General features: G+C 43.0%; 1 protein-coding gene across 1 annotated transcript in view; it reads right to left on the bottom strand.

The window, feature by feature from the left end:
• atosa (atos homolog A) overlaps positions 1-19,465 on the bottom strand; it is a 33,551-nt gene extending 14,086 nt beyond the window's left edge. Inside the window, exon 1 of the mRNA XM_053421916.1 lies at positions 18,180-19,465. Coding sequence (XP_053277891.1) covers positions 18,180-18,210 — 31 coding nt within the window. The 5' untranslated portion in view covers positions 18,211-19,465. The remainder of the gene's footprint in view (positions 1-18,179) is intronic.
• Positions 19,466-20,122: the final 657 nt, after the last annotated feature.

Here is a 20,122-nt window from a genome sequence, read left to right as displayed (position 1 = left end):
CACACACACACACACACACACACACACGAGGCAGTCATGTGTGCACAGTGGGTGTCAGATTGCTGCTTTCCAAGAAAACCAAACACAACACTCACAAATACCCCTTGAAACACACGTGACAAAAACACACCTGTATACCAACAAACACAGACAGTGATAAACAAACTCATCATCACATAAACACACAAATCAAATTTGAACATAGAAAACACACACAAAACAGCTCATCATACACAAAACATACACGCATGTGCAGTGCAGGACAAAGGACTAAAGCTGGAGGCTTTAAAGGGGCCCACTCTGTGTACGCACAGAGCTGTCATTCTTTAGAGTCATGCCTGAATAAAGAATTCCTGTGAAACACACACACACGCCCAACCACCACAGGATGAAACCTTTGCAAAGATATGACAGAAAGGAGCTTAAACTTAAGATACAATTGTAAAATCCAGGGAGAAAAATACACGAGTCAATGTTTAGTCTGATCAGGATGATTAAGTCATTGGATACACATTACATCTATCTGTAATCCTGCCATTTGTACAATCAATTAATATCTCCATTGAGACCAGTCATTACAAGCAGGATTCAATACTTTCTCCTCCTCATCATCCCACATCATCTTTCCTGCTCCTCCACCTCTTAAAATGAGAAATCTGTCTCTCATCAATTCAAATTTGTACTTGTTAATTAATGTGCATTTCTGTCCTCACTCTCTCCAAGTTTGTTTACTCCTTCTCCCCTGGTCCCCTTGCATGCATTTAGAGTTGTACCATAGCAACTACTCACACATATTGAGAAATGCAAACAGGAAATATTTCGATCAGGAAAGCCCAATCAGGTTTTCGGTCCCAAACTAAAATACATGACACATAACAGACCAGTGATCTTTCTCTTTTTCCGTGTGTGTTTGACCTCTCCTCTATCTACTGATAAAGCGTGATGTGAATTATGTAACAGGTTGGATTTAGATTCAGGCATCTTATTATTAGACAACCTGTGACCGCTTGCCACTGAGTGCAGCTGGAGTCCCGCCTACAGATCGGCTGGTTTGGCCTGCATGTGAACGCACATGCACCTCTCAGCTGTGTCCATGTCCTCGGGCCAACAGATCAGTATAAAGTCATGTGGGATGGAAAAGGGCCTCCAGGACAACGGTGAGGGGTCAGGCGCCTTGACAGCCAACATGGTGTTAGACACACACACACATACTAGTGTGATTCATCATTACCTAAGACCTGTCAGAGAGCAGGGTGGTTTGTGTGGTTGGTGAGTATGTTGTTTGTGTTTTAGCTGGGATCAATATTTTCATTTTATATGCAGTAGTGTTAGACAGAAGGAGAGAGAAAGACAAAGTGAGTGGTCACACAATCACTGTGGGGCTGTCCCTCTACAGAAAAATCTGCTCACTCACACATGTACTGTACACCCACAGCTAATTTGAATGCTGTGTAAAAACCCAAATGGCTAAGACCACTCGTATCCTCCTCTGCTCAGCCCTTGCTGCACTCTCTGTGTTTCATTTGTTTATGACAAAAGTTTCATTCAAATGAAGCGAGGGCCCTGACAGTCTTTCATCATCACTGATGTATCTGTGTTGTGTACTGGACGGAAAAAATATATACAAGGGGCAGATAACCGAAAGAATAAAAACCTTGATGTATCAACATCTCAGTAAGGACACCACACTGATGAGCTCATCGAAGACTGGGTTATAACTTAACATCTAGAGTGTTACACACACACAGAGAATCTGAAATAATACTGGCAGCTGGCAGCTTGGGTGGGATGAGACTTCAGAGGGAGAAAAGAATAACGAAAGGAAGTGAAATATCCATCTCCAGTTGACTGCATGTCAACTGAATTTCATGCAAATGTTTGAAACGTTGTGAATAAAGTGAATTAGGTGAAATTGGCATGAGCTGAGTTGTTGATAAAAAATAAAGCTTTCTGCATGTCACCACATGCCCACAAGGAGACAAATGAAATGATAAGTTGTTGCAGTGCCTGTCATCAAAACTGAAAAATGTAAACTTTGTCACCTCAAGGCTTTTCTACACTAAGGAAGCAGATTGTGGTTGAAAGATATTTCATACAGTATTTTAGAACGTATAAAGTCAACTTTGAATTGTTAAATGACAATACTGAACAAATACTGAACTTGGCTATGAGGTTTATCTTGGCACAACACATACTTTACAATCTGAGAAAATTGTTTTGGATTTAAGTGTCTATTTGCTCTCAGGTGAAACCGTCACATTGCAGCTATTCAGCTATTAACATGTCAATGGATCAACCAATAAGCGTCTTGTTTTTCTCTTTCATGGTGTGTTTTCACTAAAACCCTGCGTACAGGTTGGTGCAAATGTCTGCAATGAAGACGTTCAATAGGTTGAGTGGCGTTTCATACATTAACCACCATCAGCTGCTTATCAAACACCACTTGAGGTTTCTACGTTCTATTTCCCCTGTTCAAATGTTATTATTTTTGTAGTAGTAGTAGTTTTCCTTACTCTTATGGTTAAGGGCTAAAGGACCTTAACACCTTGTTAAAGCCCTATGAGACTAATTGTGATTTGTGAATATGGGCTATACAAATAAAATTTGATTGATTGACTTACGAGCAGAGAGTTTTTAGGACATCAGTAATAAAGAGTGACAAAGTCAGCATAGGGAAGAGATTGTGGTGAATGGATGAGTCAAATGCATGTATTTTACCCTGAAGATCAGGGAGTCTTCAGGGTATAGAATAATACTGACTTTGAGCTAAGTTGACTTATTATTGTAGTTACAAATCATGACTTTTTATTTCTAGTTACAGATGGTGATTTGGGTTAAAACCGATGCTTTCAGCTTTCACATTGTCTAAATTGCAACATTTGTCATTTAACCCAGGAGCAAACAGCATTGTTGGTTACAGACACCTGGGTGCAAATAGATTCTTATTTAAAAAACACAAGCTACAAATCAAGTGAGTTAACAGAGAGGACAGGAAGACATTGAGACAGAGAAGAATGAAGACAACGTGTTTGCAGACATATCGAATAGGCAAGGAAATTTGAATTCTACTGATCTGTTTTATGAAATGACTAATCTATTAACGCTTATACGGCATTCAAATGAACTGAGATTATGAAAAATTTAAAAAACAGTTTAAGGAATGCTATAAAGCTTATGTGACTGCTTTGTTCCAGTTTTAAAGCCCAGACTGGTTTTGAAACTAAATGAATAACTCCACCATCCTCAGCTCCTTGTTGGGGTTCTCCTGAGCACGACACTAAAGCCCAGACTGCTCCAGTGGGGCCAAGTCAATTTTCTCCAGACAAATAAAAAACAAATACAAGAACAAAGGTCAGTGCAACTGCACCAATGTCTTAAAGAACATCAACACTGCAAGGACACTAGAGAATATTTCAGATTCCTGAGACTTGAAATGCTCTTTCAGGTCTCAAGTTAATATGATTTAATTTCTCTCAGACCTGCAGACTCTAGATAACCAGCCTGCTGGGAGCGCCTGTGGGTTAATGGCATCTCCAGGCAGCCTCTGTGCAGTAGTGGCAGCAGTCGGCTGAGCTCGCTGAGGTGTGCCAGCTTAACACATAATAATATCAAGCTCTTTCTGAATGGAACAAAGACAGTGAAGGTTCAATGTTCCCCGCTGAAAATTCCTCATTCTGATCACGTACTGCGCAGGATGTCGTCGATGGGAAACAACTCAAGGTAAAAGCTTCTGTCTGCACCAACACCTTTTGTCTGTGAGACTGTTAAATGCATGGAATTATAGTTACAAAGAAGGCTTGTGACGATGTTGTAATGACATGACCTTGAATCATGTGTGGACATGAAAATGTGGATGGGCCAAAGAATAAATATAGTTCCAATACACGTTTGGGGCATGTGACAACCCTATTATCATTTAATTCATACCTCCATGCAAGAGTTCTCAGTTCTGTGAGGTGAATGGATTGTCATTTATCAAGAGCTGTACACATATGTACATTCACTTTTGCATTTCTATAATATATAAACAGAGGCAGAATGGGAGATTATTACACTGACAGCTATTCCATGTTGAATCTCCTCCTCACTGCAGCCCCCAGTGAGATAAATATAGATACAACTTGGTAGCTCTCATGTTTTGTTGTTCTCTCTCGCTCACTGATTTCAAAGTGTTAATTCCCATAATCTAGAGTTTGATGACTTGGTGATGGTGTCAGCCTGCAGCAACTGCAGTGACTGTCTGAAATGATACTTTATAGAATAATTTAAATTATTGCAAAATTATGAGACAAGTTCCAGCAGACAAAACGTAAAATCGTTAAAATTCATATTCCATTTATTTCTACACACCGAAATTAGAAGGCTAAACTAACCTTTCCTAAAGTATGGCAACGACACAGATTATTTGAAATCTACAAAGGGGATCCCCTAATCACTGGCTGACTGACCTGGAACCAGTGGACAATAGTTAATTACATGACAACTATTTCTAAGGCAGCATAGACATAGTGTTAAACATTCCCATCAGAGTGATTGAGCAGTGTCTTTCTGTGTATAGTAATGTTATGAACCAATATGAGTCTTTGCGACAATGAACTACAGTTTGACATCAAAGGGTTTATAGACAATTAATGTTCCTGTTCTATGTGTGTGTTTATGTACACTGTGTAGATACAGCCTCTGATTCCTTTTTGTTAGAGCATGAGTGTTGTTCTGAGTGTGTCTGAATTTTCCGTCACACAATAGAGACACAGAGTGCTGCTACTGAGCTTTGTTAGAGATAACAGGATCAATTGTGTTTCCAGTGTTTAATAACATGAATCACATGTCACTGCCAGCTCACCTTTCCTGTTTTTGTCGGCCTTGAGTATTACAAGATTAAAATACACAGGAAGTTGAGGTAGGGTCTGTCAAGTAACTGCCCTGCTTGTGCCAAATGACCATAAGTAACGGTAAAGATCACTGATGAGAAAGAGCTGATCCAGGTTCAATTATATGTGCTTAAGTAAAAACATATCACATTTGTTTTAAACTCCTGTTAACAGACTGGGCAAAGTGAACCATTAAGTTCACTATGGGCATTCACATTCATGTGTGAGTTTAGTTTGTTTATCTGAGATTGTCTCTCTCAACTTTTACCTTTACTGAGAAGTGGGTTATAAGGAATGGGCTTGGGATCTATGACATGTGTGAGTATGTCCCTCTTCCTCCCACTCTACAACACAAAGGGGCAGATTCTCAGCACACATAGCAACAGGCCCTGATTGGCTGAGGAGCGTTAATACAGTTCCAGCTGAGGAGAACCCTTCTTCTGTTCTGTGATCTCAGCTGCCATTACTCTCCCACAGCCAGACAACAAACACACACATGCACAAATACACACACAGCATCGGCCCAGACTGAAAAACCACTTTGCCCTCTCTTTCACTCCCATTATTGCGAGCCTTAAACAGAGCTATTCTTTAGAAGCGAAGCTACTTGCATACTTGTGAAGTCACATGTTAAACAAGCTCTAACCCAGTGGAAACAAAACCTTCATCATGAGGCATAAGAGCTTAGTTCATAAAACTCATCTCAGCTGATGTGGGAACAGTAGGGCTCATGATGCTTCATGTCTACTAATTAAAACTTCTACTTATTAAAACTTGCCTCAACTAGTCATCATGTCGGTCCCTCTATTGCATACATCTTGCTTGGAATTGAAGTTGTGCCAGATCCCTGTGACTCGCGCCAATGCTAATAAAGCAAATCAAATAAGCTGTTCTCATTTGGGTGGATCTAAGATTAAAATGAGAGTGTCTGTCTTTGCTGATCTTCTTGTTCTACAGTGTAAAATGTAGCATTAGTAACTCATCCGGTTTAAATCCACACTCTCGACAGTGAACTATTGTTGAGTTCATGTACACAAATCCCCCTAAAATCCCTTGTGCTGTTCAGTCTTTCGTACAGTATTAGGTCAGAGTGAAGGATGAAAGCTCCGGGAACAACGGTAGCCTATCACGGTTAGGTAACCGTGGATGGAGTGCCAGGAGTCTGTGGGATTTCATTATATACTCTCACTTTGCCATGAGATTTCAGTGATTGGCTCACCTTAAATTAACCAGAAATTTGCATTCTCTCTGCCAGGTGTAAATTAAAATCCCAAACCTGCTGCGACATTGTAGGTGAGGCATGAGGTTTCACGCTCCCTTCATCTTCAACCAGCCATAGCAACATAAGTCCTTGAGAACAGCACTTAAACCCCCATTATTTAGATGAGATGCTCAGTGGCTTTAAGTAGAAGGCTGGTTCCACTGGGCAGCTTTAAGATATTAATACAAAGGGCTGAGTAAATGTCAAGCCTAGTGCAGAAGATAAAATATTATGCCCTGTAAAGTAAGAAGAAAGGGCACACATGCAGGGGACTGAAGTGCATATCATGTGCTTGTGACATTTACTTCGTTCATAACGACTTTTCACAAGTGTCTCCTGATCACCCTATCATCTTTCCCGAAGTGCCAGAAAAATGATCTTGGGACACAATAACCTGGAGTTTACCGTGCCTCCCATCCACATTGCCTTGTTTGACCTTACTTACACATATTGTAGAGGGGGCCCCTTTTAGCCCCTGTTATTCAGGCAAGAATAAAGTCATTGTCTGACAGCACCTATGACGTAACGTGGCTGCAGAGTGGATACAGGTTGGCAAGGTGGAAATTAGGCCCTGTTCAGACCTGGTATTAACATCTGTGAGGAGTGAGCCGATCACAAGTGGACAGTGCTAAGTTCGTCTGTTAATACCAGGTATTCGAAACTGTCTCCATGTGTGTCTTCTGTGACCACTTGTGACCAGATCTAACTTTCCTACTCTATATGCAAAAACAATTATGTTGTTTTTAACCATGCTTATGATGTAGATTGGTCTGTTGTCAATGCATTTGAGTGTGTGTGTCAGTGTGAGGATAGAAGAGGCAAGTAGAGGCGGAGCAAATCAATGAGCTGTGTGCAGTTCTACTTAAAGTTTTACTCATTTAGAAAAAGGAAAACAAAATAGGAAATCAATGTGATGCAATTAAAGTTAATATTGTGATGGTGGCCACGAATACTAAATTAATGAATGGGAAACACTGAGAAGCGCAAAAACACTTTGGAAACATTGTGAAATTGCAGCAGTTCAGAGGACATCAGCTGAGTAGGCACTCCTTCACTGAGACCCAGGATGGCCTTAATATAGGTCACATAGAAATGGTCTCTGTATTTTTTAAAGTGCTAAAGTTGCTAATTCTATCGCCCGTATCTCCCTTTATTAGGGTCGGAAACACAAATAATTTCAGATAAACAGGTTTCTCATTTGCCAAAATTAGCAATGCCAAATTCCATGAAGATCTGCTGTGATGCGACCCAAACATATGATGACTCGACACTGACTGACCCATTTGCATTCACACAGTTGAAAGAAAGTGGTCCCATTAGAACTTCATTGATGGGTAACGTGCATCCCAGACCACCTCTGAATGTGGTCTGAGCGATCAGTTCTCAAATGTGTCTTCAATGCATCTTGGTTGCATGTGTACTTGTGTCAGCTGTCCATTTGTAATCGGATCACTGACACCAGGTCGGAAAAGGGCCTTAGGTTTCCCCAGTAAAGCCAACAATCATGCTGTCCCACTTTAACTAGCTTCAACATTACACTTGAGATACAAGCTTATTAACAGACATCCAAGCTTCATTAGAACGAGGGCAAAAGTAAAATCAAGATTTCTTTATGGGAATGAAAATGTTAAACATGATCATTTGGTGCTCCAAAGTACTTTGTAAAAGTCTGTCCATGTCATCTCCGTAACAAATCCCTGTCTCCTGCACCGGCAGTATCTGTCACTAAATCATTCCTATAGCGGTTTAAATTTCAGCAAGCGGACTACTAGAGGGTACAGGACACTAGGGCAGTAGGACAAACCAGCCTCTTACTGTAACCGGAGCCACCCAGTCCAACATTAACACACAGGCCTGTGACCTCTCCTGTGCTGCCGATGCCAATGTCAAGAAAGGGGAATCTGAACTCAGTAATCTGAGCCGCGGCGATTTTAAAGGGCCAAGTGAAAATTGTGGCACAGGCAGATCCAGGTGGTTGGTAACTGGAATAAACAACTCAGGACAAGGAAGCAGAAGACCATAGTCTTGACATGGCTGAAACCCCCCCCCCAGCTATTCTTGTTAAAGCTGCACTGCCACAAACGTTCAACAACATCTCCAGCTTCTCTGCTTTTCACGGTTATATTTTTTAAACCTAGTTTTGTCGGGACTCACTTGACCACAGATTCAATATTAACCAAATAATCCACCCTCTAAAAACCTTTAAAAAAAAGGAACAGTAACCCAGTTAACCAGAACAGACGGACTGTCAGCTGCTTTGGTGTGAGGATGAAGCAACACTGAGGGTGACAGTGGAACCGCTCACTCCTCATTGAGGCCGGCTGTTGCCCTGAAAGAGACAAGATGAGAAAATGGAAAAAAGAAAGAAGATAGTGGTGGTGACTCTCAAATTAACTTTACCTCATCCTGTTGTGAATAACCAATGTGCTTAACGCCTCCACAACAAGCCCCTGAGGTGGTCTCTGTTAACAGATATTGATAGTGTGTGCCTTTGTGTACTCTGTAGCCATGATTCAATTACTCTAACAGAATAGGTCACATTGGAGACAGATCAATTATCCTCCAAGAATCTACACTGGATTTCTCCTAATTCATTTTCATTAGTGATAACTCACTGAGGGAATCCACAGAGTCATGGAGAATTTTTTTTCATTTTAAATGGCGTTTCTGTCCTGGACCAGCACAGCACACTCAGCAGGGGGACACCGCAACAGACGAGGTGTCCGGTACATGAACCAGATTAAAGTGCTCGTTGCGTAACACTCTCTGCAACAAAATATGTGTGGTGTCTGGAGGCAGACCTCTAAACCTGACACGGATTCCACCCTCGTCAGAGTCACTGTACATGACGGTCCACATTAGCAAGACACAAATGGAATAAATCAGTGGCATCTGAAAAAAATCCTAGATTTGTATTTCCTAATTTTAAAAAGAGAACTACTGTTATAGCACTGTAAATATATCCTCATATTATGTCTGCATTAACAGAAATTGTTTATAATCATTTAAAAACAACCATTCTGGGAAATCTCATTAAACTCTATAAAAAAAAAATTCCAAGATTTTAAAAGGGAAATAATGTTGAACTCAAAATCCAAACCAAAATTGAGGCATACCCTATTTTTTAAGATAGATGAGTGAAAACACTAGGTGTTCCATTACAGCACCGGAAATGCCTCCGATACTGCCAAAAATGCCAAGTCGGGCATCGGCAAGTATGCAAATCTATCCATGTAATGAGTACGCGTCTTTAAAGTGTATTAGTTTCACCTGGAGAAAACTGCAATTTTCTTTTCCAGGAAATCTCTACTTCTTTGCCGCCCCATCACCCCTCACACATCTGAAGTGCCATCACATGAAAGAGCATGAGTTCACTAAGGCAAAGGGGGAAAAGGATGAAGTGCAGCAGCCAACTTTGAAAACCGCATTCAAAAACAATTAATTTTACAAACACAACCCCTAAGCAAAAAAGCAACACACTCATCAAGTTTATTCTCGTTTATTCCTTGATTTATTTATTAGAGTTCTTTTTCAGTGATGATTAATTATTATCATTAAAGTACCCTCCAGGTCAATGTGAAAATTAATATTAGACATTGTTGAAATGCAACGCATGTTCGACATTATGTTTTCTGACCTTTATTCAAATTATTATGGGGGAGATGAATACCAATAGGAACATTTCAACACAATTGGGTAATCAATAAACTGATAAATGTCAGGCAATACTATTAACCATTTCATTCTGGTGTTTTAGATATTAAGTCAACCAAGCTCTATTTCTGTCAATATGTTTTTTTGTCTGGATGAGCAGCAGAGACTGGTGGTGGGGGTGTTAAGTGCTGAGCTGTTACAGTAGCTGAAGTCTATGTGATGTGACTCAGACGAGGAGGAGAGAAAAGAGAGGAGTGGAGGAGAAAAAAGGGATTGGGAAAAGCAGACCAGGAGAGCGAGAGTGGGAAAAGTTGATTCACTACAAGGTCAGAGAGAGACAAAATTGCCTGTACATGGTTTCCCCTCGCTTACAGAGCATGCAGAATTACAATAATCAAACATCCCTTGACACAGTCCTTTCTAAACACTGCTGAGATTAACACAAAGCTGTCATTTGGGGTTTCTCTGTTCCAAAAATAACAGTCATGGTGGAAGGATGACAAAGAAATACTCAAAACATTCGTGCCAGGCGTGAGCGCTCGTGTTTTTGGTTATTGTGTGGTTTCTGAGTAAGGCCTCGGTCTTGCACCGAACTTGCAGCTAAGCACAGATCTAATTATGTCACATCAATGACTAATAATAAAGTGGAAGGATGGGCACACTATAAAGGTCACTAGGAATTAATTGGTCATGGAGATACAGTTGCTGTATTTAAGTTATTCAGCCACTTTGATGATATAAAAACATGTTTATATACTAACCCTGCTCAGTGTCTTGGTCACTTGGATGACACCACAGGAGCAGTATCGAGGCGTTTTATGTTAAATTGCATTGGATTTGGCTGAATGCTGTTTACCACTGAAACAAGTCTTTGGTGGACTCGAACACTTCAACAACCCCTCTATTGGCATAGTGGCAAGTATCTAATGAGTTACTTTTCATTTCTCAGTTAACTATCCTTTTAAGCATTAATATAAAAGTTTTTATGAAAGGTGGCTGCTGATTTATTTAAAAAAGGAAAAACGTAGCACAGTTAAAAACTTTCAAGACCCTTATTTTTGCCAGATCATAAAAGACAGCTTATGGGCGTCTTAAAGAAGAAACGCAAAAGTACAACAGAAGACAACCTTAATACACCAAAGACACGCAAACTGTTACACACAGGAAAAGGAGACGTAGCTATAATCCACACCACAACCCCATCAGGTCCAGATGGCTCTTCCTGTTCCTGCAGAGCTTGCTGCTGGTTGGCTGTGTGGAGCCACAGGGGCGGGAGGATGTGACGAACATAAGCGATGACATCACTGGCTCAGTGGCACCCTGGCAGCAGAAATACGACCCAGGCTGGTTCAGCCAGTCCAGCACTAAGTCTGGCCAGTGTATTTCTGTGTGTCTGTACAGCTTGTTAACACGAGTAGTCGTACTAAATAGGTACACTCTGTTTTATGTCCTTGTGTGTGGACACAGCTCACAATGACCCAAGTGATCCAAAGCATTAAACCTGCATTACACTCACACGCACATGTCCGTACACACACACACACACACACACACACAAACACATACATACATGTATCCATGTACAAATATACATGCTGTGATGAAGAGCTCATGAGCTGAATGAAATGTTCCAGTAATTTTGTAATAGTATTAGCGGACTGGGAGCACTAGGCGCCCAATCCCAGGCAGACACAAGACAAAGCTGGGCTACTTACAGTCTAACCTGTAACTACAGCATTGATATAGGCTGGTTAAACCAGGGGCCAGGATAGTGACGCACAGCTGAGTGCCTACCTGCTATTGGTATTCATTACAAAAGGCGGCTCTGAATCTCGCTGTAAAATGTCCAATATCTAAGTTGAAATGTATAAGTAAGAAAAACGAATTATTAGGCCTCTAAATAAATGTAAATTGGCATGAATACAAACTGTACACTTACAATTCACTTACAAATAATAACAGACATGTGAGTAAAGACATTAGACAGTACTTCTAATCAGCACAAGTCAGAGACTCTGTAACCAAACATGTCAATAAAAAAAAACACAAACAACACAGGTGGATTCCAACTGTGTGAGGGGAGTAAATAACAAGAGAGCACCTGTTGTGGCGACCTTCTGCTGCAGCATGGGGTAAATCACTGCCGAGGAGAAGGCAGAGAACAACACAGGGCTGGACAGGTGTTGTGCGGGAACAACAGTGTGCGTCGCTTTGCGTTATCTGGGTCTCTCGTCAGTGAGAGTGTACACTCTGATCCGCTGGCATGTGCCTGGAACGTCTCAGGGCAGCTGTAATCTGACTGAGCGCACGGCAGAAGGCAGGCGGACGAGTAAGTTGTGTGTGCGTTTTCAACTCCTCCCCCAAGGACTAATGGCTCCGGACAGGAAGTGCTGCCATACTAGCAGACCAAACAACATGACAGAGAGCTAGAGAACTGTGCTGAGGCTTGCCAGCTGACTGAGTCTCTCCACCATGACTAGCTATGAGATCACCTCTGTGTGTATTGTTTAAACTCTTGCCTGTAAGCAGAGGAAAATGAGTGTTGCGCTTCAGGGCATTAAGGAGGAAACACTAAGTCACGACTCTTTGATCTCTGCTCAGTCATTTTATCGTATGAACTCATATGATCATCTAATTTCAAGTCTTATTTATTCACTGATCTGTTTGTGATGAGGACCAGAGTTAATGAAACACAGCTACTTTTATGGTGTAAACAGTTCCAGTGTGGCTTTGAACAAAACTTTTTTGATTCTACGTGTGGAGACTGTAACAAATTTATGTTTTCAAGGACACAAAGAAATCGGAACTCAATCACACTATGGTTTAAATGGTTAGACTGGCGATACAATGAGACATTTTCTGGGCCACTGGCTTAAACAGGTCCCATGTTTTCTATAGCTACACTTTATAGGACATGTAAAAGCTGTCAGTTGAGACACATGGTGCAACGGTACAGCGCTTATTAAGGCCAACAGCAATCTGTTGCATACTCTGCCACACTCACTCTGTCCTCACACCCGCACGCAACCATACAAAGACACACAGTCCTGACTCATGCACAACTCAACTCACAGAAAAACAAGGGGGTCAGATGACTCTGGTTAGGCTCCTGAGCACAACACAAGTGATCCTTTTTTACCTTTATGACAAAAGCACTGTTCACACAAAATGACAAAGAGAAGCTGCATGAACCTCAAGGAAAAATCTGCTTTTTTCTCTCTGGATACCGATTCTAATAGCTGATAAGAGGCATCCCAGCTGACAACAGCGTTATTATTTGTTTATGTATATATGTATATATCACGCATTTAAATATGGATCATTCTTCGAAGTGTAAGACAACAAGGCTGTAAGAGATTTCACCTCTTGGTAATTGGTGTTGAGAAGACTTTCCGACAAAAATAAGTAGAGATGCACCGATTGCAAAATTCTTGGCCGATACCGATTTCCGGTTTTTAAGGAGGTCTGACCTGCCAAAACCGTTTTTTCCGATACCGATTTTCTAAGAAATAACTATAATCATATAATAGACACCATATTTGTTGGCTTGAGTACCCTTCTCCCAGACAACATTTTGCTTATATAACTGCAATTAAAACCACAACTAGTGGTAGGCTATATGCTATCATAACTCCCCTTTTCAAGAATAAGAAATAGAGTGAGAGTTTCAACAGTGCCTCCTGAGCAGATTTATTTTGAACACTGACATTCAGTCCAGTTTACAGGTCAATAACTAGGATAAAACTAAAATAAATACAAACAAAAGATAAAGTGCACTATTATGTACTGAAAATAAACTGGTTCTCAAAGTAAATTGCACATTTCAGGCCTTTGACCTCTCTAAATAAAAAAGTGCATCATAATATGGGATAAAAAAAAAACATCAATACAAACAGGTAGCTTTAGGTTGTGATCAAAGTACTCCATCCCACTCCCAATGCAATCACTTAACCATCAATGGCAGGTTCTTCTTCACAAACAGAAGCATCTCTGCCTTCTCACCAGAAAGCCTGTTTCTTTTCTCGTCTATGACATTACTAGCCAAGCTAAACAAGCGCTCGCTATCGACGCTTGTACATGGAGCAGAGAGGTAGGCTTGGGCAAGCGGGGCAAGTGCAGGGTAGTGTGTTTTGTTTTCATGCCAGTATTTCAGTACATCATTTACAGTTTCATCTTCAGATCTCTTGATGGGCAACTCGGAGAGGTAACGATGTAACTGCACAGATGAAGGGCTGCCCAGCAGTCGCTCTTCCTCATTGCTAGCACTCTCCTTCAGTATCTCAGCATGCACCGAAAGCAGTGGACTTGCCCTTTTGGCTGCAGGTTCCCCAGAAGGCTGATCAGGTGTGGGTTTGCTGGCACTGGTGTCCACTGTGTCCAGCATGTTCAGAAGCACCCTTTTCACCTCATCCTTTACTTCTGCTGAGAAGTAGCAGGTTTTGTATCTGTATCAACAGACAAAAGGAATTTTATTTTTTATTATATAGCCACATTAGCCAGGCAATACATAAATGTTGTGCACTCTGAACATACACAAGCAGGCACTAAAAGGCCAACAAAAAATACCTTTTTTTGTTTTAATTAATTTTATGTTTTGATATACCCATGCAAACACGTTAGCCTATAGCTTAGTAGCAAATGCTTATTCATTTAAGAATAGTAGTGGGCTGATTAACATTATTAGCAGTAAGTTATAACTTGCCTGGGATCCATAGCAGTGGCCACAGCGTACAGTGGATTCTTCTCGATGTCTTTAAACCTTCTCTGGACTGCTTCCAACAGCGTGGCTTTGGCAGTGCCCACACCACGGTCTGTGTCTGCTGCTCTCCCCAAAAGGCGCTTCAGTGCGGTGATTTCAGGGATGACAACTGCGGCGGTGGCTGACGAGGAGCTAATTGTCTTAGTGAGTTCCTCAAAAGGTTCAAGGATGCTCAACAAATTCTCAATTAACCCCCACTGATTTGTGGTGAGTACGGCCGGGAGCTCGTGTTCTGTTGCGTATAAGCCCAGGGCACGTTTCTGTTCCAACAGCGACTGCAACATATAAAATGTGCTGTTCCACCTCGTGGGGACATCCTGTTGCAAGCGCTTCGTGGGTTGACCCAACTCCTCCTGGATAGCGTGGAGTTTTGAATAGGCTAGCGATGAGTGTTTGAAATGCGTGACTATTCTCCTGCCTGTTGCCACAGCGTCAGTGATAGAGCGTTGAGACTGCAGTCCCTCAATCACCGCTAACTGTAGTGTATGTGCCATACACGGGAGACTGGGGAGGTTGCCATCATCCAGTGCTTTGGTCATATTCCTAGCGTTGTCACGCAACACGACATGAACCCTCTTCTTATCGATTTTCCACTCCGCCAACATTTTGTCAAATTTGGCTCTTAGATTGTCGGCGGTGTGGGACCCGGGGCATTCCTCACAGCGTAGAAGGACTTGATGTAGCTCAAATTCATCATCCAGCCACTGAGCAGTCAGGCTCAACATTGACATTAAGCTCACGTTAGAAGTCCAAATGTCCGTTGTGAAACTGACCGGGGATTTAGTGCCGTCCAGCAGTTTGTGTATATGGCTTGAAACTCTCTCAAACAACTCGGGCAGCGCTGTGTCAGAAAAGTACCGCCTACTTGGTAATTTGTACCGTGGACTCAGGTGTTTCATCAGGTTTACGAAGCCTTTATCCTGTACTACGCTGAACGGCTGGTCGTCCAGAGCCATGAACTCCATTATTTTCTTAGTGGTGGCGTTGCACTTTTCAGTGTTGATGTCGAACATAGCAGCCATGGTGGAGGGTTGTTGTGGTTGCTGCGACTCTGCTGCATCCCTCCTCTTAGCGGCAGTGTCCTTATATGTGCTAAACACACCTGGGTGCTTCTTTTCCAAGTGGCGTATTAAGTTTGTTGTTCCAAATGTCTTAGGCGTTGATCCCCCACGGCTTATTTTTGACTTGCAAGCATTACAAACAGCGTGTTTTGGGTCGTCCTGGCACACAGTGAAATAAGTCCAAATCAGCGACATGTTTTCTTCCCGAGTCTTGCTAGTTTTTAGCTGTTTTGCTCTGGGCGCCTTGAGCTGCTACGCACCGCGCATGCGGGTGAGTTTGATCGGCCGAAAACCGGAAATTACGACAGTGACCGGCAGGTCACCGATTGTGGCCGATTGGATATAAAACCGGCTTTTTTAATCGGCGGCCGATTGATCGGTGCATCTCTAAAAATAAGTTATTTTTCCTTTTTGTGTTTTTACAGCGGTGACTAATGGCACTTTCACACCTGCCTTGTCTGGACCTCCCAGACCTACTGACTTTCAGTTTAGTCCTAAACTGAATAACAGGTGTGAATTGTGCCTTTGAACATGGTCTGTAACAATGGACCAACCTTTTATAAACAAAAAGAGGTGATATCTGTCCACATCAAACTGAACCATTGTTAAATATTTTGAAGTGTAAAAACCTTTTTTGGGATAGTTCAGACTTTCAGTCCAATTGCAGGAAGTCGAGTCAGCAAAAAGCAGCTCACATGATTGCTTGTAGTCTTTACGTTTGATGATATGATATTTGAATGACGAGGACTTCCATTCTGCTGGTAGTCCACAAAGAGTAGCAGCTAAACTAATAGCCCATTGACAACATGCTGACGTCATAAGCACGCCTGTTTATAAACCAATCAATCAATTTCGGCAACAGGAGTTCCCAGTGTTCCCAACAAGGATCAAGGTATCACAGGCTACAGCCTGATCCATGACCTCATCAACCCCAAAATCGGTGGCTTGACTTTTAACACCCACCTGATCAGGAGGTTGCAGCCTGTGAGACTTGTGTAGGATGAACACGTCTGGACTTGTCTAGCTCACCCTCTCAAACACAACACAGCTAGGCTCTCCTAGGAACGCTCAGCCCAGCATCAGGGCAGTGAACTGACCGATGTGTCAACCGTGGTATGGTCGAGGCTATATAGTAATAAACTCCTCTCAGTGCTGCAGCCTCATTCTCTGAGAATGGAGAGGAGAGCAAGGTATCTGGCATATAAGCAATCTGGTAGCACCATCACAGGAATAGTACAGTATGTTTCGAATAACAATAGCACCACGGCATCTGCCAGTCAAACAGGGACTTAATGCTGTGTTGCAGCTTTAGCTAGAACAAGCGTTCATAATTAGAACATGACAGTGAGCTCGCCAACCTGACATGGTGACAATCCATAAAGGGCATAGAGCAGATAAAGTAGCAATGTGCCTCGGTCGACAGTGCTTCAGCTTTTGGCTCATACAAGGCAGGAGAACATACAAAAGGTATTTTGTAATAACTAAAATATTAAAATCCTGCAATTTGAAAGTCAATGTCTCATCCAGCACCAGATCACATAACGCCAGTGTTGCTGCGGAGCACTATTAGGCTATAGTTACATTGTACAGTGTCTGTCAATGTGCCCTTTTAGTCAAATCACAGATGTCTGGAGTGAGTGTTTCTATATAAAGGATCTTAACTGCAAGGCAAGGAGAGGGTTAAAAGTCTAGACCCTTATAGGGCATATGTTTACTTTGTGTTGTGGAGTCCCATTACAAGCGTATTGTGTTCTAAAAAGATCTCGCTCTGACCACTCAGAGGCCTGACTGCAGTTTCATAACCTTCATACAAACACACTAAATCACTGATTGACTGTGGCTAATCTCCTCATGACTGAGAACAGTGGCCCTTCAACACCTCCACATTTGGCTCTATTGTGTTGTCGAATCAAGTCACTGTTGACCCCAGACCACAAACAACCAGGCACAACCAATCATTAAGTTTATACGCTAAAGGAGCTTATACAAAACTCAACGTCAGGGCAGAGATTAAGGTATCGAGATAGCCTTAACGAATAAATGCAATAGTAGAATTAGCATAATCACATTGAGACAAACAAGGGTGTCCCCTCTGTCCCCGTTTCACCCCTAGCTGCAGATAGAGCGACATGTAAACATGTTGCAGAGCATACGGCAGGAGCCTTATTTCCACAACGGGGTGGGTGTCAGGGACATTTCACTGCAGCCCTGTCAAAACAAGAGCAACTGGAAAACGACACAGTGTTTGGCAGGAGGAGGATCTTGCAGGTTAGGAGAGAAAGCAGCTGACATTGGTGGTAACATCCCAGACCAGAAAATGTGTGTTGTGCATGCACGTCCTCATTTACCCAGGTCAGGCTTTGTTAATTCACATAACCAGTGACCAGGCTGACCAGCTGTTACATAATTCCCCTGGCCTGATTTGGCTCTCAGGAACATGGGTACAGATCAGTCAAGCAAAGCTGGAAATGCACTTTGTGCCACACACACACACACACACACTCACCATTCATTCCCCTCCACAGATGAATGTATATCAAATAAATAAATAAATAAATGTGTGATCTACGTACCTCTCTCGGTCTTCATGTTGTCCAGTGTCATCAGTCCTGTGGGGTCTCCTCAGTCTCCTATGACACAGCTTTGACAGCAACACAGCGGTGCCTGGACCCTGAACTCCCCCCCCCCCTCCTCTGTGACCGTGTAGTGGCTAAGCAATAATATCAGCTGTGAAGCCTGCGTGCTGGTGCCAGCGGCCCCCTATCCAACAACAAAGCATCGCTTTGTTAGCATGCTACTGTACGCTCCCATCGACTCGCACTGTATTGTCCAACTGACTAACAAACAGACAGCTGGTCGCAGGCACAGCCACGGTCAGGTACTGGGACGGACGCTCGGGTTCCTGGAGCTGGTCACCAATCCGACTAGTTGTAATGTGATTAGCGAGCTGGCTTCTCTCCGAGTCAAACTGCAGCACCTTCACCACAGTGGACGTCGCGATGCATTTCGGTGTCTCCTCTCCGGCCAACAACACTCTCTGGCTGCCTGCTAATTCGGTTAGCTAGGTAGCAACAACTCAACCAACTAACCGTGTCGTCGCCGAGCGGTGGACGCGTCTGCGGGTGACGACGACCTCGCCAAACATCCCCCAACCCCCGTCGAGTTGCGCAGGCAGACAGGCAGGCAGACAGGTAGCCACAGCCGCAGACAAACACACCGACGCAGGGTCTCGGTATTTTCTTCTACGACTTGACGTGTTGTATCATTCTCCTCGCTTTAATATCAGGCGGCTGTTCTCCGTGTCCAACCCGCACACAGCGCCCCAACGGCCGCCATCTACTCAACCCTCGAGACGCCACCTGTGCGGACTTCCTTTGTGGTCTTCATTAAAACTTTTCTCAAACAAACAAGCCCGAGTCAACGCCTCCGACCCGGGGCTGCGACGTTCTCCGCGAGCGCTGGCCACAGAAAGTTAGCGAGTTGCTGACAGGCTAACCGAGCGCTGACGACACACAGGACCGAGTGGATCGGGACATGTCAGGGACGAAATGCGGACGGGACGCAGCAGCGGGTGCTCCTGGCCGCGATGCTGCTCTCAGTCTGCCTCCCTGCTCTCCTCCCTCCCCGCTGCTTGTCACAACAGATCAGTGCAGCTCCAGTCACGTGTCCCAACAACAGCCGAGCTCGTCACTTCCCTCTCTGCCAGCCTCGCATGAACTCGCAGCCATAGCAACCGCCAACTCACAAGTGGTACCGAGGAAAAAGTTCGGATCGGATCCGGGTCACGTGACAACACAGATGTCAGGAGCCAAACCTCTCCGTCCTCCCGCAGCGGGTCCCCCTCTCCTCCGTCCCGGTGCCTGGCGGCGGAGCTCCGGGTCGCGAGCTGCGAACCGGGACAAACACACGAGACGAGCGACCCTCATTGGTCAGTGGGGTTCGGTGCAAGCTCACGTGCGCACGTGAGCGTTCGTTCTTTTCCGTGGTGAACATTTTGTTCTGGCCCGTACGAAGCCAAAGCTCGTGCTTGTGCGCGTGTCAGCGCTGCTCTACTTTACAGCACAAAGCCCCGAGTGGCCCAGAGATTTATGAAGCCACACTTAACTTTCTGGCCAATGCAGCAACTACTGACTATGGCTTTATTGAATTTTTTATTTGGATAATTGTTTGCTTATCTTTACTTTGAGAATACCAACTTATTAAACAAAAGGCAGCTTCAGTAATTCAGCGTGTCATTCATACTGTGCTCATTGAGTATTGTAAGGGAAACAGAAGCTGTGGGCTATATTTCAAAAACAATCCTATGCTTCTATTATTTATTAATTTAAACTTATCATTGCAGGAAAACGGTTCAAAACTAGGGCTGATCATGATTAATACCAAACGTTTAAACAAAAATCTAAAACCTGATCGACAACAACATAAATAAGAACAACAACATAATAATGATGATGATAAAGAATAAAGAGTAAGAAATTCATATCAAAGCCAAGCCGATGCTACACAAACTGTAAGA

Source organism: Pleuronectes platessa, chromosome 1 (assembly GCF_947347685.1).
Source record: "Pleuronectes platessa chromosome 1, fPlePla1.1, whole genome shotgun sequence".
In the NCBI taxonomy this organism is placed as follows: domain Eukaryota; kingdom Metazoa; phylum Chordata; class Actinopteri; order Pleuronectiformes; family Pleuronectidae; genus Pleuronectes; species Pleuronectes platessa.
Note: the sequence above shows the minus strand (reverse complement) of the source record. Positions and strands in the feature narration are given on the sequence as shown.